The sequence below is a fragment of the Lichenostomus cassidix genome, chromosome 2 (assembly GCF_008360975.1).
Source record: "Lichenostomus cassidix isolate B80296 chromosome 2, HeHo_3.0, whole genome shotgun sequence".
Classification (NCBI taxonomy): domain Eukaryota; kingdom Metazoa; phylum Chordata; class Aves; order Passeriformes; family Meliphagidae; genus Lichenostomus; species Lichenostomus cassidix.
This window is the reverse complement of record NC_139482.1, coordinates 507981-533396: the sequence shown is the minus strand read 5'-3', so window position 1 is coordinate 533396 and position 25416 is coordinate 507981. Positions and strand designations below refer to the sequence as shown.

At 48.6% G+C, this 25416-nt stretch overlaps 1 protein-coding gene across 6 annotated transcripts in view; it reads left to right on the top strand.

Moving 5' to 3' along the window:
• Positions 1–25416, top strand: part of SCAP (SREBF chaperone) — a 41014-nt gene that overhangs the window by 4963 nt on the left and 10635 nt on the right. For 3 of the 6 annotated variants that reach the window (XM_085050006.1, XM_085050003.1, XM_085050007.1), the window contains exons 2-11: positions 6685–6901; positions 10719–10848; positions 11175–11332; positions 18805–19025; positions 19845–19950; positions 20699–20871; positions 21620–21746; positions 22947–23059; positions 23729–23823; positions 24362–24460. In XM_085050006.1, coding sequence (XP_084906132.1) covers positions 6780–6901; positions 10719–10848; positions 11175–11332; positions 18805–19025; positions 19845–19950; positions 20699–20871; positions 21620–21746; positions 22947–23059; positions 23729–23823; positions 24362–24460 — 1344 coding nt within the window. In that variant the 5' untranslated portion in view covers positions 6685–6779. Of the gene's footprint in view, positions 1–5103; positions 5203–6684; positions 6902–10718; positions 10849–11174; positions 11333–18804; positions 19026–19844; positions 19951–20698; positions 20872–21619; positions 21747–22946; positions 23060–23728; positions 23824–24361; positions 24461–25416 lie in introns of all 6 variants that reach the window. The other 3 variants (XM_085050008.1, XM_085050004.1, XM_085050005.1) reach the window with 2 other exon arrangements.

The following is a 25416-nucleotide window of genomic DNA, read 5'->3' as shown; positions in this document are numbered from 1 at the left end:
GAGGGGCACTGAGAGTCTCTGGGGTCTCACTCATCCCTGGAGTGGCAAAACAGACTGTGCATATTCAAGTTGCAAATGGCATAAAGCAGGGAAGGGCTGCACGTGTGACTCAGGGAACGGGTTTGAGCAATTAAACGTGGCCTGAAAATGGGCTGGTGATGAGGAAGGACAGTGCTGAGGTTGGGATTCAAGCAAAAAGAGACCGCTGCAGGCATCAGGATAATTGATGAGGTGTAATTCCTAATTAAAGGAACTTGATGACCTCCTGTGTGTGTGGCGAGGGAGAGGTGAAAGTTTGGGTATGAAAATTGGTGGTGGTGGCCTTGGCAGTGCTGGAGGAGCAGTTGGATTCAATGGGCTCAGAGGGCTTTTCCAGCCTCAGCAATTCCATGGTTCCAAGTACCACTGCTGGGGCTGGCTGGCTGGCTGTGCCCACTGGGAACAGAAGTGAGTTAAATAGCTGGGAGAGGCCCAGGGAAAATGTTACCAAAACCTGTCTGACACCTGGGACCTGTGGATGTATTTCTGACTGCTTAGGAGCATGTTGGATAAACATCTGTAGGGAATAATTTGAGGATAACTTGTTATGCTCTGAGTGAGGGCCCTGAGGCAGAGCTCTCAGCCCCTCCAGCCCTACCTCCTCTCACAGTGACCTGTCATTGCTGACGAGGTTTTCCCGTGCTGTGGGTCCCTGACCATGGCTGGGGCAGGGTAATTGCAGTGGGAGAAGGGCCCTTCATTGCAGGCAGCATGAGGAATGCTGTGTCCTTCAGTGCAAGCGTGTGATGGCCTTGTGTGGTGCACAGAGAGCATCCATGGCTGTGCTGAAGGGTTTAGCTGGAGTTTGCGTAATTCCTCTGCTTTAGTGGGGTGTGAGGGTGGCTTGGGCTCTTTGTTACTTGTTCATAATATGTGCAGTGCTGGAAACTTCAGAAATGGCACTGAGGATGGATCTGACAAAGTTACCACTTCATGAATGACACAGAACCAGAGAATCGTGGTTTGGGTTGGAAGGGACCGTAGAGAGCATCTTGTTCCACTCCCTGCCATGGGCAGAACACCTTCCACTATGCTAAGCTGTGCCAAGCCCTGTCCAGCCTGGCTTTGGACACTTCCAGGAATGCAGAAGTAGCCACAGCTTCTCTGGGCACCCTGTGCCAGGGCTTCCCCACCCTCACAGGGAACAATTCTTTCCCAATATCCCATCCATCCCTGCCCTCTGGCAGTGGGAAGCCATTCCCTGTATCCTGTCCCGCCATCCCTTGTCCCAAGTCCCTCTCCAGCTCTCTTGGACCCCTTTAGGCCCTGGCAGGAGCTCTGAGCTCTCCCTGGAGCCTTTTCCATGTGAACATTCCCAGCTCTCCCAGCCTGGCTCCAGAGCAGAGGGGCTCCAGCCATGGAGCAGCTCTGTGGCCTCCTCTGGACTCTCTGCAGCAGCTCCAGTCCTTGTGCTGTTGGACTCCAACACTTTGCACAAGTCCAGGTAGATGATCCAAAAGCATTTTGCCTATTTCATACCCCAAACAAGAGGCTTGGGCTGAGATGTTGACCCTGGTCTGGTAGAGCAGATTAGAAAATGATGTGAGTAGAAATACTAGCTGTAGTAGAAAGGGAAGAGCATTTCAGGTCTGTGCCTGGTGAGCTGTTTACACAAGGCTCCAGCCCAGAGTAAAGGATCGATGGAGTTCTTGGTATCTGTGCCTGGCGCTGGGTTGGGATGTATGGTCAGGAGAGGGGAGCAGTGGGATTGCAAAGCAGGGGTTTGTGGGGAAGCTCGGAGATGTAACTGCACGGGAGTGTTGCATCAGTCTCTGATATTTTTAGGAGAAAGTGATTCCCCAGCCACTTGTAGAGTGGCTGCATTGATAAACAAAAAGGAGGAGATTATTCCAAAGGGATCACGTGGGATGCATTGCATAAGGACGTTTGCCAGGGCAGGCTCCCGGCCTCTCCAGATCCCTGTGTGGCTCCTGAGCGTGGCCAGGAGTGCACAGACGAGACCAATCCATTGGCCACTGGCAGCCAGCGCCGTGCTGGGGACAAGTGGCTCGTGTCCGAAGGGCTCCTGGAGCCAGAGGGATCCCTGGCTTTGCTCACTAGTGCCTCATGGCTCGCTCTTCCCGAGATTTATCCGCTGCCTGTGTGACCCATGTGACAGGGACAGCGTCCTGGGGAGAAGATTTCCCCGGCTTAGCCATGTGTTTATTTTGGGCTGCTGCTCTGGAGTTGGTTTGGTGCCTAGTTATCCTGGGATAACAGAGACAGCCCTTCCCTGCTCCACTTCCTCAGGCCAGCTCAAATAGCACTGCCCAGTGTCCACTCACTGATAACATCTGCTCCAGCTGGAAAAGCCTTCCTTATTTCTTTGTTCTAGGCAAGCTGCTCTGTGTCTTTGATCATCCTTGAGCTTCTCAGTACCTTTTCCAGTTCTGCCTGTCCCTTGTGGGATGAGGAGGAAGAGGAGGAATGCCCAGTGCTGTGTGTATTACTTAGCATGTGTGAGGATGGATTTACATACTGATTCCATTCCGTTCTTAATAATGCCTAACACACAATTTCCTTATTTACACTGCATCATGTCACACTTTCAGGGAATTAAGGATGCAGGATCTCAGGACATTGTTTTTCCTGTGTGCATCACATCCCATTCACTGGAACTGAGTGATCCTTATGATCCCTTCTTACCCAAACCTTTCTGGGATTCTGTGACTGTGGAGGTGGATCATCCCCAGCTGTACAGGGTTGGGCAGGAACTCTGGGGTGGGGAAGAAGGAATTGGGAAGTGTTTCCTTGTATTTGGAATCTCTGTTCTTCATGTGCAAGGGAGCTTCCCTTGGCTGAACGCAACAGGAGGAGTGAGCTTTGAAATTGTCTTTTTTCTAAATTTGGATATTTTCTATTTTTGTCACAAATCCCAAATGTCTGTATTTCATGGCTCTGCACGTGGAACATCTTGTTTCGTCATCCATAGCAACAATTGGTTGTCTGATGCTGTTGGGAGTATTTTGAGAAGGAAGAAAGGATAGAAACCACATTCAGTGAATGACTCTTCCAAAGCAGGAGTTTAACTGAGGTTCTTCTCCTGTGGTAGAAAAGTTCAAAATGTCCTGAAAACCGTTTTGGAAACTGATTTTGGGTGTCAGCCCCTGTTTTAGGAGCAGATAACTTTATCTGGCATGTAGAGATTATTGAAGTGTTCTCTTTGAATCTTTGTTGTTGTTGCTACTCCAGCATTTCAAGAGATGTTAATGATATGTAACGTGAGTGAAATACCACTTGTAAAATGGGGTCTGTTCCAGATAACCTCTGGATTTTTAAACTCAAAACATACATGAATGTTGTACAGGGAGGAAAACAGGTAAAGAGAAGTGAGGCAAAATTGGCAAAGTGAGGCAGAACAGGCAAAATGAAGTGAGTTTGTACATTTTGGGTATTGAAATTTGGTTCAAAAACTTGTGTCAAACTTTCAGTACTGTTTTAGCCACAGAGCTGGAATGGAGAGAGTGTACTCCAAAATGTCATTTTCTACCTTTTGAATATGGAAAATACCCGTTCTGTGAAGGACAATCCATTTAGGACTTAAAGGCTGTTTGGAGCCTTGTTCCTGACAGCAGTGTTGGGATTAACCCCTTGCAGACAGCAGCCTCCCCAGGGTTAGTGCATGGCTGTGATTTTCCCATAGGAAGTGTTCTGTTCCCCGTGACCTCCTTGTCCTTTGGCAGCACAAAGCACATCATTCTTCCCATGGGAATGCGAGGGGAGAACAGGACCTTGGTGTTAGAGCCCATTGTGCAGCATTTCTGTGAAGGAGGCTTGTCTTGAGCGTGGCTCTTGTTTTCCCACCTCTGAAGTCCTGAGGAATGTTCCCTGGCCCTTGCTGGGGAATATCCACACTGGCTGAGGAGAGAGAGAGCTGTGTTCCTGAGATGTGTGCCTCTCTCCCTCCCCTCCTCCCCTTGTGGATGGTGGGATTTGGGATCTCCTGTGGCAGTGACACCAGTGAGTGATCGCTGGGGGCATCGGAGCCCTGAGCCACCTGCAGGGCCCAGCTGAGGGCGAGAAAATCTGGGTGCTTTTCTGGGGTGTGAGTGATCCGGCGTCTGTTCTCTGCATCTCCACAGAAGTGTCTGTGGGGCTGAGTTTGGGCACTGCTGTGAAATCTTCGTGGTGGTGAGGGCTGAGGAGGGCTCAGAGCTGTTTGCAGGTCAGGGGAAGGCTGTGGATCAGGTGTGTTTGGTGATTGCTCTTCTGCTCTGTGTGTGCTGGAAATAGCCCAGGAGTGTGTGAAACATCTGTGACTCCATACCTGTGTGTGAACATGTCCCACAGGCTGTGGGTCCAGGTGGCACAAGGAGTCATTCTCTTGTTTGGACCCTCTGTTCCTGGCTCACGACCTGAGCTGGAGTTCAGATAAAATGTGTCAGTTACAGTAGAAATTCGAGGTGTTCTGGCTGGTCTTGTCTCCAGCAGCATCAGTTCTGCTGCTTTCACATGGTCTGGGGCAACTCTGAAGGCACGAGGTTTCTCTGATCCCCAGGAGCCTGTGTGGGATTGATGGACACAAGGGAGTGCCTGCAGCACCAGGAGGGGGAATTACTGCTGGTAGCCCCTGCCTTCCTGCTGGTGGTCCATCACCCACCTGGCCTTCAGGTGTGTGAGCGTCACATTGAGATGCTCCCTGGGCAGCACCACAGTCCAATCCAGTGACCTTTTTAAATCCTCATTTTTAGTAAATTCTTCCTTCTTTCCCATTCATCCCTCCCCTGTCCTTCCTGAAACACAGCACTGGGAGGAAAACTCCTCAAATCCTACATCTGCTCCTGGACGGAGCTGTTCCCATCTGCAGAACAGGTGTGGACAGGCAGGTCAGTCCTTGGATGTGTACATCCTGGTGGGATTCTGGAAAAGGGGGTGGAAGGACCAGGCTGGGTCTGTTTCTGCTTTGCTAAGCTTGGTGTTGGAAAATGCTGGGTTAAAATTCCCATTGGATATTTAGATATAGGCAACATGATGGAGCAAATTATTGTATGCATTGAAGTGCAAGAAAAATACTATGGAACGGTGATTTATTTTTGATTTTTCCTTATATTGCTTCCCCTCCAGTCTTCGCTCTGTTGTGTGTTTTTATTACACTTAATGCCAAAGCCTGGTTCCAGAAGATTCTGTGGAAAACTGAGGAGTTGAATATACCTAAAACCCCAGGTGACTATGTATTAGAAAGGGAAAAGTTTTCTATCTTTGTTAGTTTTTCCTCTAAGCTCACAGTGGGCTCGAGCAGTCTGAGTTGCTCCCGCTGTGTTTCCCTGCTCTTGGTGTCCAGGGAGGCTCCTGGGAAGGCTTTCAGCCAGAAATGTAAAGAATTCGGAACATGTAACTATTGTTGAGTGAGATAAAAGCTTTTGTCTTGGGAAAAGTAGTGAGTTTGAGTAGATTTTTCCTGCAAAAGAAGTTCTATATTTTTTCCTCCTGCTGGTCAGCCTTGTTTTTCATAAGAGTGTGTAGGACATTGGAGCCAGGTGGGGTCAGGCTGTGCTCCAGGGAACAGGGACAGGAGGAGAGGGAACAGCCTCAGGCTGGCCCAGGGGAGGCTCAGCTTGGACATCAGCAGGAATTTCTCCATGGAAAGGGTGGTCAGGCCTTGGAAGAGGCTGCCCAGGGAGGTTTGCAGTCCCCATCCCTGGAGGTGTCCAAGGAACTCCTGGCCATGGCACTCAGTGCTCTGGTGGGGATCAGCCGCAGGTTGGATTTGGTGACCTTGGAGGGCTTTTCCAACCTCAGGTGTTCTGGGATTCTGTGAGGTGTGTGCATCTCTTGTACCTGAAGTGAACCAGAAACATCACCTGTGGTGCTGCAGAGTAGAAACATCCAAATGCCCTCATGCTTCCAGTGAAACTTTGTCTTGGATTTGCAGTCATGCAAAAGGCAAGAAATTCTCCTTTAACATTTACCCTGCAATCAGCAGGTTTATTTTGGCTTAGATAATCTCTGTTTGCAGAAATGACTTGGAGCAGGAACAGTTCCTGCTGTTCACTCTTATGAGCTTTGTCACAGCATAAAGTAAATAAAGATGGCAGAATTTAATATGCAACTCCCCACAAGTGATAGGGAAATACTAGTTTTGGAATACTCCGTGTTTCCTTACCGAATCCTGCTGTTGGACAGCAAGTGAAGAGAGTAAAAACAAAGTTTCCCTCCTTGAAATTACTAGAAATTGTTGCCAGTGTTGTGCTCTTCCCCACAGTGGCTGTTGGCAGCTAAGGCTGGTCAGAGAGCCACTTAATGTATTTTTTGCCACAGGGGCAGCATATCTGTGATGTTCCTGAGTTCCTCAGGGAACAGGGATGGTCAGTCCTGACAGCAAGGTCGAGATCTGCTCAATCATTTCATAGACTCAAGAAATCCCAGAATGGTTTGTGTTGGAAAGGACCTTAAGGATGAAGCAGTTCCACTCTGCTGCCATGGGCAGGGACACCTTCCACTATCCCAGGCTGCTCCAAGCCCCGTCCAACCTGGACACTTGCTGGGATCCAGGGGCAACCACAGCTTCTGTGAGCACCCTGTGCCAGGGCATCACCACCCTCACAGGGACAAATTCCTTCCTGGGGGCTGGAGATATTTCTAAAATGAGCTGATAGTGTTCATTTCCCTTTTCTTTATCTGTTTTTCTCCCTTTGCACTCCCTAGCTAGACCCAGTGCCTTCTGGGAAGGGCTGCCCATGCTGGAATTGCCCAAGCCCCTGCTGTATCCCGGGATGGCATCGAGGTGAGGGCGGCTGAGGATGACCCTGACTGAAAGGCTGCGCGAGAGGATTTCGCGGGCGTTCTACAACCACGGGCTGCTCTGTGCTTCCTACCCCATCCCCATCATCCTCTTCACAGCTCTCTGCATCCTGGCCTGCTGGTAAGTCCCACCCGGATTTGTGTCACCTAGGGCTGGGGGGATGTTTCTTGGCAACATTCTCTCTTCTGGGCCCACCCAGAAGCTCTTCTTTCATTTAGACTTTATAAAATTTGTCATCTGCTTTTGTGGAACTAAAGAAACAATAGGGATGATCATCTGGTTTAATAAGTAAGAGCTAATTGAATAAGTGAAGTGAAGCAATAAATGAGATGAAAATAACCTCCAAGCACCTGGTGGTGGACTCCAAACCCATGAATTAAAAATGGGGAGAAGGAAAGCTGATCTTTCTCTGCACACCTGCCTGTCCTGTTCTCCCTGGAGCCTGCACTCTTCTGTTTCATCCTTGGCACACCTGTGTGAGGGTATTGTAAATTCCCTACTCTCCTTATGGACCCTAATTTGGATCTCTGTTTTGCAAGTGGATATAATCTTACTCCCAGGAATGTCACACAGGCTCGGAATCATTTCCAGCAGGGCACTGTGGGGCTGAGCAAATCTTTGTGCCCAGACCATTCATACATGTGCATGTGCAGATTCTGTCTTGCAGGGTTTAATTCTTTTGTCTGTTTTGGGCAAAATAAACCCGATGTGATTATTTGCTCCCCTCTTTGTAGAAAAGCTTCACGTGTGTTGCTGCAGGCATGGGTTTTCCTTTGAGCTGTGATGGTAACAGGCTGCTTTCACATCTCAGTGAGAACATTATCAAAGGGAGGATTTTCACACCTCTGAGGTGGCTTCTCCAGGCTGGAACCTTTTGTGGTTGTGAGCAGCAGTTGGGGCATTGCTTCCTGGTTTTTCACTGCTCCACATAAATCCTTGTAACTGTCAGGGGCAGTTTTATTCTCAGGTCTCTTGTTCTGGAGAACATGAAGCTTCTTCAGGGCCCAACCAAGTGGATCCTACATTTTCTCTGTCTTTGATATAATTGCAAATAGCAGCTCTGTCTTTTGGCTCCAGCTTTGCCAGGTGCAGCTTTCCAGTGGCACTTCTTCACTGTCTCCTCATTCCTGCTTGGGAATGGCTTCCCAGGATGGGTCAGGCTCCTCTTTCCAGCTCTCTCAGGCAGTAAAAGCAGGACAACTACTGCAGTGTTCACTCTCATAATGTGTTTTGGGAGGGGTCAAAACAAAACCTCCGTGCTTATTGCCTTCAGAAATTCAGGATTTCCCAGTGAGGAGGAAATCTGATTGGAGTCACCAGCAGCTCTCCTTGTGCTTGGGAATCTCATGCTCACTGGGTCAGGACTTGGACCTGCTCTGTCATTGTTCAGGGCAGAGAGTTGAGGCTCCAGACCAGGTGGTCTTTGGTAACTGTGGATTTGTGGAAGTGTCTGCATTCCTGAGTGCCAATATCTGCAGATTCTGCAGTGACTGGTTCCCTCCAGGCTGCAGAAATTCGTCCAAGAAACCATCAGGCGTGAAGAGTCTGTTTTCTGTAATGAGTTCCAGAAGCTCGTTAGCAAAGCAGATCGTGGCCCTGGGAGAGACGGGTGGTAATAACATGGTGACACCCCTGGAGAGCAGGAGAACCTTGGCAAAAATTTGGGATGCAGCTGAAGTGCTTGGTCCCTCTTTAGAAGCAGTGTCTGAGGGTGTTTCAGTTGCTGCTCTGCATTAACTGCTGATAACGAGGTGTTAATTGTTGCTTGAGAAGTGGCTTTGCTAATTAGGTCAGAACTATTCCAGAATGGGGTCCTACACCTCGGCACATCAGTGAGTGAGAGTGAAGGGATTCCTTCCTGGAAAGGAGTGCATTTTGCCATGTGCTCAGGACTCAGGGATGGTCTTTGGCACCGGTTTACTGCTGGAATTGAACTCTTTGTGCTCTTCGGAGGTGCTCTGCTTTCCTGGGGTATATTTCACTGACTGATCCCAGCCACCCCTCTGAGAATACAGGTGAGGAACAACCTGAAGCCAGGAGAAGGAAACTGGTGGGGAAAAATCAAGGCCCATCATTGAGGCAGAAGCTCATTTAGCCGATGTTTCTGTGCAGCAGGGCTGGTCAGGGACCCTCAGCACTGTGTGCAGCTGGTCTGAGACCAGCACAGAGCAGGGAAGTCATAGAATAACAGAATTTTAAGACAGCATCATGGAATAGAATCCCAGACTGCTTTGGGTTGAAGAAACCTTAAAGCTCATCCAGTGCCACTCCTGCCATGGCAGGGACACCTTCCAGTATCCCAGGCTACTCCAAGCCCTGTCCAACCCAGCCTTGGACACTGCCAGGGATCCAAGGGCAGCCACAGCTTCTCTGGGCATCCTGTGCCAGGGTCTCAGCACCCTCATAGGGAGCAATTCCTTCCCAAGATCCCATCCATCCCTGCCCTCTGGCAGTGGGAAGCCATTCCCTGTGTCCTGTCCCTCCATCCCTGTCCCCAGTCCCTCTCCAGCTCTCTTGGAGCCCCTTTAGGCCCTGGCAGGAGCTCTGAGCTCTCTCTGGATGTTCACCCTTCTCCAGGTGAACATTCCCAGGTCTCCCAGCCTGGCTCCAGAGCAGAGGGGCTCCAGCAGATCCAGCAGATCTTGGAGCAGATCCATGGACTCTCTGCAGCAGCTCCAGGTCCTTGTGCTGTTGGCCCCAGGGCTGGAGCAGCTCTGCAGGTGGGAGCTCACCTGAGCAGGGCAGAGGGGCAGAATTTCCCCCATCCCTGCTGCCCACACTGGGGATCAGCCCAGGGCACAGGGGGTCTCTGTGTTGCTCCTGCTGGGCTCTGGCTGTCCAGAACCCATTCTGCTTTGTTTATCACTTGCGTTTGATTTTATTATTCCTTTTTCTCTTCCCTGCCCTTGCACAAGGAAATGCTAATAATTAGATGTATTACTGTCAGACCAATAAAAACCAAATCTGACAAGCTTGGCTTCTGATTTCATTGTTCTTTTTCAGCTGTTTGTTGTTTCCTCTGAAGCCTCATGTTTAGATGTTGCTTGTTCCTCCATGGCCTTTGATCACCCAAACAAATCTCTAATTAAGTGGGCAGAGCTTTGCAGGAAAACAATTCCAAGGCCTTTATATTTAATGTGTCAGTATTGCCACAAAATTAATCAACAAACAGGAAAATACCTCAGGAATTGTAAAGCCTCAAAAAGACCAAAGTTCTGTTGTTCAGTTCAGTTTGGTGCTGACAATTCCAGATGATCAATGGATCTCTCTGTATCAGCAGCCTTGCTTTTTCCGCCTGTTCAATTCTGTTTTGCTTTTAACCACTTTTGGAATGTTTGGAGTTAAATACTGCATTCTAAACTCTCTAGAACCTCAGTTTCTCAACTTCTGAATGGTTCAAAGTCTCTGTTGTGGGACAGCAGCTAAGATCACCAGAAGTTGTGGTGGCAAAGCAGCAAGAAGATCAAGATGTCATGGTTTTAGTGTCTCACTGCTGCTCTTAAAAGTGCTTTGACGACCAATGAAGTTAATTACAAGTTTTGGAAATAGTTCCCATCTACATGAGGGAAAGCAGAGGATTCCAGTGGCAGAGAAGCAGCCACTGGAATACTTGGAGTGTCTTGGGTTTGTGTGGGATATGCAGTAATTGAGCCATGGCCATACTGAGTGTCTTTACCACAACTGACTTGGATGGAGGAATTCAGGAGAGGCCCTGCAAGATCTTCCCTTCTTCCTCTCCCAGAACTTTCAGTTTAGTTATCCCTTTCCAAGGTAGAAAGACTCTTGGATACCAATCAGTTCCCATGAAAGCCTGGATCTCCTGTCCTGCCCAGCTTGGTTTTGCTGAAAGTGGGCCTGGTCATTTTTTTAACTCTTCTGTCTAAAAAAAGTCCATTAACCTCCAAAATCAGCATGTTTCCTGGTTCTGTGTCCCCAGCTACCCTCTGCTGAAGCTGCCGCTGCCGGGGACAGGCCCTGTGGAGTTCAGCACCCCTGTGAAGGATTACTCTCCCCCCAGCCCTGACGTGGGGCAGCAGCACGGCGATCCCAGCGAGCGTCCTGACTGGGTGAGTCCTGCTGGGGAGGGGACATGGCCCTGCTGAGTGACCTCAGCACCTGATGGCCCAGAGCAGCCGTCAAGTGTCCAAGGCCAGGTTGCACACTGGGGCTTGAAGCACCCTGGGACAGTGGAAGGTGTCCTGTCTGATGAGCTTTAAGGTCCCTACAACACAAACAGAGAATCAGACACCTTTTGTTCTTGCCTGCTGAGTCCTGTCATGTTCCATGTCTAATTTGGGAAGGGAGAACAGAGCCTGGCAAAGCCCTTCCTGCTCTGATCCTGCTGAGAGGTTCCCAGTGCCCTGTGCCTAATGCTGCCTTGTTTTCCCCACAGTATGTTGGAGCTCCCGTGGCCTACATCCAGCAGATCTTTGTGAAAGCCATTGTGTCCCCCTGGCAGAAGAACTTCCTGGCTGTGGATGTGTTCCGGTCACCACTGTCCCGTGTCTTCCAGCTGGTGGAGGAGATCAGGAACCACGCCCTGAGAGACAGGTGAGGCACAGCTGAGCACACTTGGCTCCAAATGGCTGCCTCCAGGGCTGGGTAGGAGCTTTGAGCTGGCAGTGTCCTCAGAATTAAACAAAAAAGAGAGATAAGTGCTAATGAATTCCATGGGATCTATCTTATACATGGAGCAGTTCACACTTGTGCTGGAGAACTTTCCTGTGGTCTGAGTAAGGCACTGAAAATCCTCAGGAATTTTCTGGTCAGAGTCCAAAAGGGGCCTGCAAGGCGATACCTGTTACAGCAGGTGCAGTGTCACAGAATTCCTTCATCACCTCACCAGCTCTGCATCACAGGGAGTTCTGGGCCCCTGCTGGAATTTCCTGGTCAGGAACCTTCTGCTGACTTCCACTTTGGCTATTTTTAGGACCAGTTTATACCTGTTTGGTTTTATCCTGCTGGTGCCTTTATACAGCAGCTTTCCTCATCTTTCAGGTATTTCCAGGGGGAGCTCCCAGTCCCCAGCCCAAACCCCAGTTTGTTACAAGCCAAACCCAAAACTCTCAGCTGACTCAGGTGAGAGGCTCAGCATTCCATGTGCCATCCTGGGTCCTCTTCTTGGCACTGTTGTCACTGTGGCATTCCTGAAGGTGGGAGAGCAGAACTGTGCAGAGATTGTCAGAGGAGTCTCATATGTGTGGTGTTTTCCACGGAAAGGCTTTTCCTGAAACACCTCTGAGATCACAGGTCCCTTCTTTGTGGCCACTCACATCAGTTTTACACATTAAGAGGTGATTTTGGGAGCCCAATGTCCCCATGTTCCTCTGTCTTTTCCAGCTGATGAGCTCCCACTTCAGAGCAGAAGCTCTTCTAAGCCCCCAAGTGGGGTCTTGGTCTTTGTGCTATTAAAAGCAAGGGGATTAAATTTATCATTTTTGAGTGACCACCCTGCTCCTCTACCTGATGATTTGTCCTTTTGTAGACCCATCCTTAACCCCCAGCTGCTGCTCTTGGGGGTCCTGTTTTAGAAATGCCATTTTTGCTGTTCAGTACAGATTTACTCAGTTTTTTTCTTTCCCTTACAGTTCCCCCAGCCTTGGCACTGACCTTCTGTCCATGTGCTCAGTCCCTCTCCTCCTTTATCCTATGGGATAATAATCTGTTGCCAATTACAGGCAGAAACAACTTGCTCCCAGGCCTGTGTTGTGTTCTCATTATCTCCCTTGTCTTCTCATTGTATTCTCATTATCTCCCCTTGACATTGCCCTTGATGGGCAGTGATGCAACATAGAAACAAAATTATTACTTTTATTATTATTATTCATACCACCAAAAGAAAAACACTTCAACATTTACACCTAAACCATGGGGCAAGGTTGCCATTTTGGGGATACACTCAGATATTTCAGGAAACACCTAATTTTGAGCTAAATTCTGCAATTACCTCAAAAGTCATTATGAAATTCTTGTTGTTTGTTGCCAGTAACAAAGTCGAGCAGAAATTATATTTTTGACACCCTGGGTGTGTTTTCATTGGCTGCAGATCCAAGCACTCATGTCTGTAAAAGTCAGGAGTGACCTGGAATCTGTGGTTTGCCCCAGTTGTGGGTTTTGGTGTCACTCTGCACCCACAACATCCCGCAGGGACACGAGCTGGCAGTGTTGCCTCACAGATAAGAATGTCCATGGGCTTATCTGCAGCGTGAACTGTTATCACTGCCACGTTTTAGAGCTGGTGAAATACAAACCATGGTCATCTGGCTCTTCCTGGAGCTGTTTCCAGAGGCATCACTGCAGCAGTTCCTTTAAATTTTCTTTCCCAAAGCTCTTGTCCCTCTAAACACCATTTTTTTGGATCATATTTTCCAGTGTTTTCTTTTGATAGCTGAGACTTGTCCGGGTGTCCTGCGATGCAGCGGCAGGATACCCATTCTGGAGGGAGTGTTCACAAAGACAAATCATCGTGTATGAATTTCTGTGCTTGCTCTTTGTAGTTACTGTAAGAAAAGTCTCCTCTGGGCAGGGATTTCACAAAGGCTGCAATTGATTTGTCTTCTGGAAGCACTTTCCTGTGACATGTGAGGCTGGAGCCAGGCAGGGCTGCTCTCTGTTCTTCACTTGGCCTCTCCTGAGCAGATCTCACCCATTCCTGCATCCGGTGGAGGGAAGTGTCTGTTGGAGCAGCAGCTCCTCCTTGTTGTCACAGGATGAGTGGGAGCTTTGGACAAGCCCTGCCTTCGCCTCAGATTGTGACAACAGATTAAATTTAAGGAGTTGCTCTGGCCTGCAATAATGGCAGATAAGGTATATTTATAAAATGAATTATTTATTTAACAGACAGGACATAACACGTGAAAGATCTTAATCAGAATTACTCCACCATATAAAACTCAAGAACTACCAGTAGATTACAGCAGAACAGAAACAGTGCAGATGTCAAGGTACCTGTGTTAAAACTGGCAAAAGAATTAGCATTGATTAGGACTCAAATGTAACTTCCCATGGAAATGAGGAGAATGTTCAGATTTTTTCAGTCAGCCCCTGGAGTAACCACAAAGCTCAGGGCATATATATATAGTGATTACTGATAAAAAAAGTTACAATGACAAGGTATAGCACTAAATCCAGAGTGTTCATGGCAGTTGGGGCCAATCCAAACAAGCCATTTTAATTGTGTTGTTACCAATCTGTGTAGATCAGGATGTTCCCCACCCCCTGAGTCTTAAAATCATGGGAAAGATGGGATGCAAATCAGGATCAGAGAAAAGTTCCTGGAGTTATTTTTTGAGTTGCAGTGATTGGAGGAATTCAGTGATGGGTCAGTGATTGCCTTCACTTCCATTCATGGCCCTTAGTCCAGTGTTCTTCAGTGAAGTTCAGCATTTCACAAATCCTCACTCATTATACCAAGTGCTAGACAATTCTGCAATAACCTGAACAAATATACATGTACTATAGAATTGTCTGGTTATAGCCTCAGGGCAATTAAAGGTGTAATGAAATTCAGATTGTTCCCACCTGCTCCAATGGGGAATTTTACACCTTACCCTGAGGAGACAGGAAGAGGTGCACAAAACTGATTCTATAATCGTATGAAAATTCACCTTGCATTCAGGGGGAAATCTTTTCTACCCACTGTGACAATCAGAGTGAAGACACAAGCATTCTAAAGCAATGACTCATATACTCTGCAAAACTATTGGGACAAAATATATACAAATATTAATCAAAACAATTGAAAACTCAAACACTCCAGTACCTTAACAACGCTGATCAGGATTTTTAACACTAGGTAGATTTGGGCTGCCTTTCCTTCCAGAAGGAGCATCACTCCAACTGCAAGAAGGCCACCAGAAAATGTTTGGTGTGAAAGTCCTGTCATCTGAATATTTTCATGAAATGAGTGGGAGACTGAGAACAAATCCAGCAGTTTTTGTGGTTTATCAGTGTCACAGCTTGCAGAAAATTTAGGTGGGAATTTCTCTTCCAAGGGTCAGGTACTGTTGGTTCTGTGTGTGTTACATTAGAGTGGCCCCTTGGAAAAACAACATTGCTCTCTTCTTTCTTTTAGTCATTGGTTGCATGGTTTTGTGGGGGTGGCTGACTGATCCAGGGCTGAGCAGCCATGCTACGGAATTAAGGACATTGTTCTGTAAACATAACCATACAGTGATTGTCACTTTAGAGTTTCAGAGTCTGTTGCAGCTTTAGCTCCAGCAGATTGCTCAGTTCCTGTGCTGTCCAGTAGGGCCCCTGCGTGTCCAGAACTGGCTTTATTCCCTTGTAGGAGCTCCAGAGTCTCTGTCACTGATTCCCACAACCCTGCAGGTGGTCACCAGCCCTTCCCACTGCTGCCTGAGCGGCTCCTTGGCTCACGTCCTGATAGACACCCCGTTTTCTGAGGCTGTACTTGACCATTCCAGCTTATTAGGGAAACCAACCCAGCAGAGCTCCTACAACACTAAAGCGTTTTTCCCAGAGCTGCGGCAGAACTTCGTCCCTGGCTCTGAGCGCGGCGCTGTTCCCGCCGCCGCCACACGGGGGCGCTGCAGGGGCAGCTGGCCGGGCCGGTTGGGAACATAAACCAAACCTGTGCAGGGATGAGTTTGGAATGTCAGAGTCTCCGTCGGCAACTGCTTGAGTTTGGTGGCCACTAGAATCGATAGCCACCCAGAACACTGGCCCTCGATTCCATAGGTGCAATCCCAGCTTGGGCTAACTTCACCATGACTAGATTTCCCGCCATTAAGTTGGCCTGAAAAGCTTCAGTTTTATCATTTGGAGCTGTTTCAAGAGACACAGGGCACAGGAAAGCTCGTGAAACAGGACTACCCATTGGTCCATATCAGTTATTTATTATATTCATTTTTATATATACATACACATATAAAATAAATAAAATTAAAATATTTAATTAATTTATTTATTGCTTTTATTTATTATATCTACACAGAGGGTAACCTTTTATCCCAACCAGATTCATGTGGCCTAAGGCGCCACTTTAGCAAACCATTGGCACACTCCATGATCCCATTTGCTTGGGGATAATAAGGTGTATGAAAAATGCATTTAATATTTTGGTTTTTGGCCCAGTCTTGCAGCATCCCACTGCTGAAGTGTGGTCCACTGTCACTCTGTGTAGAGTCTGGGACAGGGAGGCTGGAAAACCAGTTCCTGAGTCCTGAAATAGTAGCTTTGGCATCAGCGTTCCTGCTCTGAGCAGTGACTGACCACTCCCACCCCTGTTAGTGTGTACTTGTGACCACTGGATGTCTTCTTCAGAGGCCCAAAAGAATCTCTTTGCCAAGAGAACCAGAGTGTTCTCTTACCTTTTATCTGTAAAGGTGGTGCCAGGTCTGGATGATTTTGTTCAAGTCTCAGCTGGCACTGGGGATGCTCTGGGAGAAAACCTGTACACATGTTCTTGGTTGATGCCAGCCCCTGCTTTGTGCTGCAAAAAACAGAGCTTTTTAATTCACAGTGTAACCACTCACCCAGTCCATACCAGTGTTTTGGAGCTTCCAACGGATCAGTTTCTATCTTTCTGATTTTTGTCAGCTGATCCACCTTGTTGTTCCAGTAAGTCCGTACAGCTTGGTCTTTTGCATGAGCTGTGACCCATCCTGTATGGATTTGTCCATGGGACTGAGCCTGTAACAACAACCACTCCAGTCTTCCTTCTGCCAAATCTCTTTTCCATCCTCTTGCCAATCCAGCACTGCCCACTGACACAACCTGTGTGGCACCAGCCCAGAGTGCATTAGAATCAACAGAGATTGTCTTTGCTTTCTCCTGTACTGCCAGCACTACAGCTTTTAACTCTCCCACCTGCGCACTTCCCATTCCTTCTTCTACTGCTTCCAGTCCTGTTTCAATGCTGAGAGCAACTGCTTTGTGCCTCCCTTTCCCATCCATGCTTTTGGCTGAGGCATCAGGGAACCAGACACCTTTAACTTCAGAGTCTGAGGTGAATGCAGCAGCATGCAGTATAGGACTAGGTTTATATTTCTGCTGTCAAGCTAACCTGTCTGGAGTCACAGCTCTCTGTAATTTTGTGGGTTTTTAGGCCCTTCAGTGCCATCCATTTGATCTGTGACCCCTGAGATATGTGCACACTGACTGTGCACTTTCAGTTTTTGTGCAATTGCCTCTGCACCACTGCTTTTCATAATACTGGCCAACAGATTGAAAGGTCTTGGATTTTCACAGGTTGATGCTGTTGAATTTTTTCTACTTGTTCAGGAGCTCAGGCCAGACATAATAATCCCTTTTCCCAGGCATCATTTCTCTTTTCAGTATCTTTAAATGCTGTGGAACTGAATCCCAATTTGGGTCCATGTGGGCCTTTCTGGTACATATTACAGTAAGTTCCATGTTCAGCAAAATCCCATTCAGCTGTTACAGGATCACTGGGATGAGTGATTGATGTTTTAAGCTCTTCCATCAGTGTTTGCAAAGCCTGTTTGTGGCTGTCAAGCCATTCCCAGTTTGGTTTTTTCCTCATTATTGTGTACAAGGGTCTTGTTATTATAGAAAATCCAGGAACATGATTTCTCCAGTATCCCAAAGTATCTTTTGAAGTTCCTTTTTAGTAGTGGGGGTAGATACAGCATCTCACTTTGTAATGGTTTCACCTGGAATTACACCTTGGCTTGCTACCCACCCAGGTTCCCCAGAATTTTACCTCTTTAGAGGGGCCTTGGCTCTTAGCTGAGGGCACTTCTGTCCTCCCCCCATTAAATCTATTCCATATATCCTGTGCTGTTCTTCTTACTGCACTTTCCTCCTCCCCTCCTACCAACTCATCATCAATGTATTGATAAATCTCCACTCTTTCCTGAGTTTTAATTTGTTGGGGTTTGTGTGCTGTGGTGGGTGAGTGCACAATACAATTGAAGATGTATTGTGTTCCTTCCCAAGTGAATGCAGATTTAGGTTTATCTTCTTCCTGAATTGGAAGAAGAACACATAAAAAACATGTGTTTTCTATCCCAAGCTGCCATCCCTTTGTGTGCAGCTGCCTGCAGTGTAGCAGTGAGGTTTGCAATATTTGGGATGGCTGCAGGGAGTGGTCCTGTGTCGGCATTAAGCCTTTGATAATCAATTGTTAAATGCCAGTTCCCGTCTGCTTTTATCACCTGTCAAACAGGGGAATTGTGAGTAGAATGCATCCTAAATATAATGCCCCTTTGTTCTAAATCTTTAATTCCTTCATTTATCCCTTCTTTGGCTGCAGGAGGCATAGTGTACTGTATAATGCTAGTTACAGCAGAAGCAGGTAAAACTGGAGCCATTTTTAAGAGATTGATTTTCCTACCTTTCCCAGAAAGATTGCTCTGCATTTCTTGTGGGTTGAAAGGACCAAACATCCCTGGTTGGTAATTGTCAAAGTTTCCCTTTAAGGATGTCGTATCCTAAAATGTTTTCTTCATGATCTGCAATCACAAATGTATGTGAAGTCATTCACTTTTCCCCAGGAAAACAGACTTCGGCAGTGTAACAGAAAATACTTTTTCCATTAAAGCCAGATAAATGAACTTTTTTGTTTTTAAAACCTAAGTTTAGCTTTTTAGCATCCTTGCAATTAAAGAGGTCGGAGCTCCAATGTCAATTAAAATTTTTAAAGGTTGTCCAGGGAAATGAGCAGAAGATTTCTGCTTTGTGAAAGCTTGGTGTGGTGTCTGTCAGTCAGAAATGCAGCTCATCTTCCAAACCTCACTTGAGCAGTGAGGTGTTTGTGGGCAGCTGGGAGATACCAGAGCAGTGTTAACTCTGTGGAGCCAGAATAACTCCCTACAAGACAATAACAATAATTCCCTACAGGACACAAGTCCTGTTTGAGTTACCTGAGCAGGTGACAAGCAGCAGATCAGCTCCTTCACGGTTCAGGGAGACCCAGTCCTGTTCTGAGCTGTGAGCAAGGAGAGCAGCAACACCTCATGCAGGTCCCTGGGATGCTCCTCTCCACAAGCTTTGCCTTTGCCTCACTTTGGTCCCACAGCAGTGTGTTTGCCTTTCAGCTCGGGGGTCAGGAGCCTGGAGGAGGTTTGTCTGCAGGTGACAGACCTGCTGCCTGGCCTCAGGAAGCTGCGGAATCTGCTCCCGGAGCATGGCTGCCTGCTGCTGTCCCCAGGGAACTTCTGGCAGAACGACCGCGAGCGCTTCAATGCCGACCCAGATATCATCAAAACCATCCACCAGCATGAACCAAAGACCTTGCAGACGTCAGCCACTCTCAAAGGTGAGGGGCTGGAGAGCCAGCGAAGCTGAGAGTTGCCTAGAGCTTCATTGTTATTCCATCCTCACTAATTCCAACACCCGCATTGCTGATGGTGCCAATTTGGGCGGTATTTTGTCACTCACAGCAGCCGAAGCTGCCTGGTCTTTGTTGTCTCTCATTTTATATGTGTGTTGGAGCTCTGATCTGTATTTGTGGGACGTGAACAATTCACTCAGCCAGGCTCCTTTCTGCAGGTAAAAATAGCAGAGTTTTGTTCGTCTCACTCTACACATGCTCCAGCCTGGCTTTTCCCTCTGTCACACTCAAAGGCTGCCTCATTGTCACAGATAAATCAACATTCATCCTGCTCCTTTGTGTGTTCTAATTCTTGCACACAGCCCGAGTTGACAATGGATATCATAAAAGTATTTTTATCTCTTAATTATAAAAAAAGCCCTCTTACCATGGGTGGGATCGTTAGTGATTCCATAATGCCGGAGGAAATGCTGGTTTAAATGTGTGTTGAATCCTTTGGTTTTAAAGGAACTTGGAAGTTCTGGAAGTGTATAATGTATTATATTACACGTCTGAAAAGGGGTTTGTAGCCCTAAAGGAAGTTTGCTTTCAAGGTTATTTTTGAGCATGCAGAGTGTGAGCTCGGTGTGGTTGGAGCACATGGAGCCTGCATCAGATACTGACCCTGTCAGTGGGGTCTCACCAGAGCACTGTCCAGGGAAGTCTGGGATATCCTATGGGACACTGATGCGGTTGACAAGGAACACCTCTGGCCCCCTCTCTCCTGTGTGCTGTTTCCCTGATGTCCGTGCCATGTCTCTGCAGACCTGCTGTTCGGGCTGCCCGGGAGGTACAGCGGGGTGAACCTGTACAACCGGCGGCGCGTGGTGTCCTACACTGTCACCCTGGGGCTGCAGCGCTACGACTCCAGGTGAGGAGCTGCCTCTGGCCACAGCTGCTGTTTTCTCCACTCTGATGTTGGCATGGTTTCTTCAACCTCCATTTCTGCGTGGGTTGGAGTATTTTGGATCTCTGAAGGTGCTGTTTTGGGGAGAAAACTTGCTGTGCTTCAAGGAAATAAAAGACACTCAGTTGTCAGTTCCTCTTCAGAAACAGTGTCTGTAACATCCAGAGCTGCCAGGGGAGTTCCTGTGTCATCCAGTTCCCTCTACACAGACCGGTTTGCTTTCCAGTAAGCACTGGTTCAACTGGTGAACCCCCTTAAGCACTTGGGAAAACTGGCGTGGATCAAGTGGATCAAGAGGACTCAGAGCTGCACAGAATTCCCCAAGTGATGCCTGGGGTGGAATTGGCAGGAGTCGAAACCTGCTCTGCCAGAGCACTGAGCCCCAAGGTCCATTGTGTGGCCCCTTCCATTTTCACACAGAATTCTGTAATTCTGTGAAAATCCTGGGGGTGTTTGAGACCACAGCATGTTCTGTTCCCCACAGCTCAGATTGTGGTCAATGAGCCTTTGCTGTAAATAACAGTGAGCCTGCACAGCAAACCTTTGTAGAAATCAAGGTCTGGGTGGTTTAGGCCGGCGAGGAGCAGGTTTGGGAGTAAGACCTGGAGAGAACCACGCTTTGCTGGTCCATGTGAATCCATGGAGCTTCCTCCTGCTGCGCTCCTGTAGGAACTTTTTGGGAAAGGGTGAGTGACGTGCTGCTCTTCCCCAGGTTCCTGAGCAGCCTGCGCTCCCGCCTGAAGCTGCTGCACCCCAGCCCCAACTGCAGCCTGCGGGAGGACAACGTGGTCCACGTGCACTTCAAGGAGGAGATCGGCATCGCTGAGCTCATCCCGCTCGTCACCACCTACATCATCCTCTTCGCCTACATCTACTTCTCCACACGTAGGTTTGGGGGCACCTGCACTCCTGGCACCTGCTGTGGGGTCAGGGCTGCAGTGCCCTGGTAAGAGACTCCTGTCCCTAACATCACCGCACTTCCCACCTGATTCAGCAAGAGAGGTGGTATTGGAATTTTACTCTGACCTGTCACAGAGAGAATTAGTAACTGTTTATCTGATTCCTGCTAATTTGCCCCTCTTAGCCAGTGTGGTGTTATTCCTTGCCATACACCTCCCTAGCTGGAGGTGTTTCTTCATCCCTGGAAGTGTCTGAGGTCTGGGATGGTAGAAGGTGTTCCTGCCCATGGTAGGGGGTCAAACGGGATGATCTTTCAAGTTCCTTCCAACCCCACTGTTCCATGATTCCACGATTCTCTGATATCTTCCAAGGTGTTTTCTGTCTTAGGCACCCTTAGATGCCACAGGAATGCCTTTTTTCCCAGTTTGTTTCATCCATTATCAGACAGATCAGACCCATGCTCTTGAGTTCGGTGGGGTTTAGACCCCCCGGCGCCATTTCAGTTCCTTTTTTCACACCTCAGTGCTGTGCTGGGACTGGTGTGGGCTGTAAACCAGCATTGTCCCGTGTCCCACCCTTGCGCTGGGAGGCTCTGGGAGCACTGCAGTACCTTCTCTTGTGGGCTGGGAGTGTTCAGTGACCTCCTGAAGCCAGTCAGGACGAGCATCCCTTCCCCATTTGCATTAATTCCGTTTGCTTTCCCTGCTGACCCGGGCTGGGTGCTGTTTTGCAGGGAAGATCGACATGGTGAAGTCCAAGTGGGGCCTGGCGCTGGCGGCGGTGGTGACAGTGCTGAGCTCCCTGCTCATGTCCGTGGGGCTCTGCACCCTGTTTGGCCTCACACCCACTCTCAATGGCGGGTATGTGCCAACCCCTGCCAGGGGGATAAACAGGGAATGCCTTGGGAGCAGCTCTTCGGTGCCCCCCTGCTGGGGAATAAGCTCCTGGGATGTGCTGGACACACTGCTGGGCAGGATCACCATCTGCTCTCCAGAGATGCAGGGAATGTGCTCCTCTGCTGGCCAGTCCTCCTGGAGATTCCTTGTTGCTGAGCAGGTGGCTCTGTGTGCCTAAAGCAGAGGGAATTGTTGGGATATCATGTTATTCCTGGAGCTGAGCAGGCACTCCCACAGCCTCCTCCTGCAGTCGCTCCATTCTCTCTGTTCAGAGATTCCCATCCCTAAGGAGCTTTTCTCCCATCTCTGTCCTGTCCTGGTGCTGCCTGGAGGACTAACACAGGTTATGAGCAGAAAATAAATTTATTAAAGGCAGGCTTGAGTTGTTCTTGCTGAATTTTGGATTCTTGAAGCTGCCCATGAGAGGCTTATCTGTATTGGTAGTTTTTTCACTCACTATGGACATTCACTGACATTCCCCCCTTCCAGTGTCTGAGGGAGCCTGCAGGGAAGCTGGAAAGGGATTCTTCATCAGGAGCTACAGGGACAGGACGAGGAGCAATGGTTCAAACTGAAAGGGAAAATTTAGGTGAGATAGACAGAAGAAATCGTTCCCTGTGAGGGTGGCAAGGAACAGGAATGGATTTCCTAGAGAAGCTGTGGCTGCCCCATCCCTGGAAGTGTCCAAGGCCAGGTTGGTGGGGCTTGGAAGCAGGGATAGTTGTCCCTGAAGGTGTCCCTGCCCATGGCAGGGAGTGGAATGGGATGATCCTGAAAGGAGGTGGGACATGTTCCCTGCCTCCTCCCTGGTGATTGATCACCCACGCCCCAGTCCTTCACAGGGTGTTCCAGGTCCATCTCTATTTACACCTCATTGTACCTGATGCTGGAGAGCAAAGGGCTCTGTCCCCACCCTGGGAAGCACCAAAATAATCTGGTGCTCCACAATGGGCATTTTCTAGGAATTCCTGCAGCTTTGCAAAAATGGTGATTTCTGCCCAAGGCAGAGGAAACACAAACTTTTTCTCTGGCACTGAGGGAAGGGATTGGGGCACAGGGTGGTGTCTCCTCACCTCAACTCCAAGGGGTGTGTTTGCTCCAAACTTGCCTCTCTCCCTTCTTTTTCTCCATTGATCTTCTCAGTTCTGCCTTTGTTTCCTCCAGAGAGATATTCCCATACCTGGTGGTGGTGATTGGCCTGGAGAATGTTCTGGTCCTCACCAAGTCTGTTGTGTCCACGCCTGTGGACCTGGAAGTGAAGCTCCGCATTGCCCAAGGTAGGATCCTGCTCTGGGAGACTGCAGAGAGGGAAAATGGGGAAAGCCAGGGACTGGGAGAGGGAATATGGTCTAATTCAGGTCTGTGAAGGAAAAAAGGTGAGTTTTACAGCCTTTTGTTTTGAATTCCAAGAATATAATGCTGTCGTTGTGGGCACTGCTTTTTGGGATTGTTGAGTGATACAGGCTAAATAAATACAAAAAAATATTAGTAGGGGAGACCTGAATCTCCTGGTGTGAGTACTGAACACTGTGTCCTCAGGTCATGGATATCAGAAGTGCAAAACACAGGTCCTACAAAATTCCCCTAAATTATCCTTCCATTCTGTAAAGGCATTGTGCCAGTGGAAGGATTTGAGTGTGCTCACACCATGGATAAATGGAACTTGGAAACTTCAAAGCTGTTTCTAAACATCTTGGGGATAAGAGATTCTAGACAGAGTGATGGTGAATTTAGTTTTAAAAATACAAGTGGTTTGGGTCCTAGATGGGAAGCAGAACTCAAAACTTCAATGGGCCTTTGCAGTTGGGAATTTTAACCTGGGAGAGTCTTTTTGGCCTGTTGTCTGTAGATTCCTGGTTTTAAAGTAGGGAAGTGCAGCTCCTTTTGCTGTGCTCATGTCTGGCCCAGTGGAGAGGCTCTCCTGACCTGTCCTTGCCCTTCCCCAGGCCTGAGCAATGAGAGCTGGTCCATCATGAAGAACATGGCAACGGAGCTTGGGATCATCCTCATCGGATACTTCACCCTGGTCCCTGCCATCCAGGTGTGTGGGGCTGCTCTGGGCTGGCAGGACGGAGCCTGAGGCACTGCAGGGAGGCAGTGGGCAGTAGGATTGCAGAGTCAGGCAATTGTCTGGGTTGGAAGAGCCTTGGAGACCATCAAGGCCAACTGTTCCCCACTAATCCATGTCCCCAAGTGCCACATCCACAGGGCTGTTAAATCCTTCCAGGCACAGGGACTCCACCACTGCCCTGGGTAATTCCAATGCCTAATAGGCCCTTTTGGGGAAGAAATTTTCCCTAACTTGTAGTCTAAATCTCCCCTGGCACAACCTGAGGCCTTTTCCTGTCAGCCTGTCCCTTCTTGCCTGAGAGCAGAGTCCCAGGGCCTTGATGGATTGTGGCCAAAAAATCCAAAGAATGTGAATTAGAATAAATATTCTTAGATTCTCACATGGACTCATCCAGCCCTAAAGTCTCAGCCACAACAAGAGATGGATAATGGGGTTTGTCAGTAAAATACCACTTAGTGTCCCTTGTTGTGAGGTGAAGTGGGAGCTAATCCCTGTGTTCCATCCACAGGAGTTCTGCCTCTTCGCCGTGGTCGGGCTGGTGTCAGACTTCTTCCTGCAGATGTTCTTCTTCACCACAGTGCTGTCCATCGACATCCGCCGCATGGAGGTGGGCATGGGAGCACAGCCTGGCCTCAGGGGGAGGAAAGGGAGCACAACCCCAGCATTTCACTCCCTAAAGAGAAAAAAAAAACAATCGTAAATTCATTGAGGTTGGAAAAGGCCTTTAGGATCACGGAGTCCAACCATTCCATCACCATCATTGTGCTCACCACTGACCATGTCCCCAAGGGCCACATCCACATGGCTGTGAAATCCCCCCAGGGATGGGGACTCCATCTCTGTCCTGGGCAGCTGTGCCAGGGCTGGACAGCCCATTCAAGGAAGAAATTTTTCCCAATATCCAACCTAAACCTTCCCTGGTCAACTTGAGGCTGCTTCCTCTAGTCCTGAGCTGTTAAAAGTCCCAGGGCCAGACTTACTTGGTCACACACACAGGGATTGGGAACAGGACACTTGAGGGAAAAGACACTCTCAGGAAGGACATGGAGCTGTGGGAGCAAATCCAGAGGAGGCATCAAGTTGATTAGAGGGATGGAGTGGCTCTGCTGTGGGGAAAGGCTCAGCGAACTGGGACTGTTCAGCCTGGAGAAGAAAAGCTTAGAGACCTAATCGTGGACTTCCAGGACCTGAAGGGAGCCCACAAGCAAGATGGAGAGAGACTGTGGACAAGGGCCTGGAGTGACAGGATAAGGGGGGATGGCTTCAAACTGGCAGAAGGTTTAGATTGGATATTGGGCAGAACTTCTCTGTGGGGTGGGGAGGCCCTGGCACAGGTTGTCCAGAAAAGCTGTGGCTGCCCCTGGATCCCTGGAAGTGTCCCAGCCCAGGCTGGACAGGGCTTGGAGCAGCCTGGGATAGTGGAAGGTGTTCCTGCCCATGGCAGGAGGGTGGCACTGGATGAGCTTTAATTCCCTTCCATCCCAACCATTCCATGATTCTGTGAGTCTCTGAGTGTGCTGATTTGGGGTACGTGGGCTGGAAGGAGACATGATCACCACCATG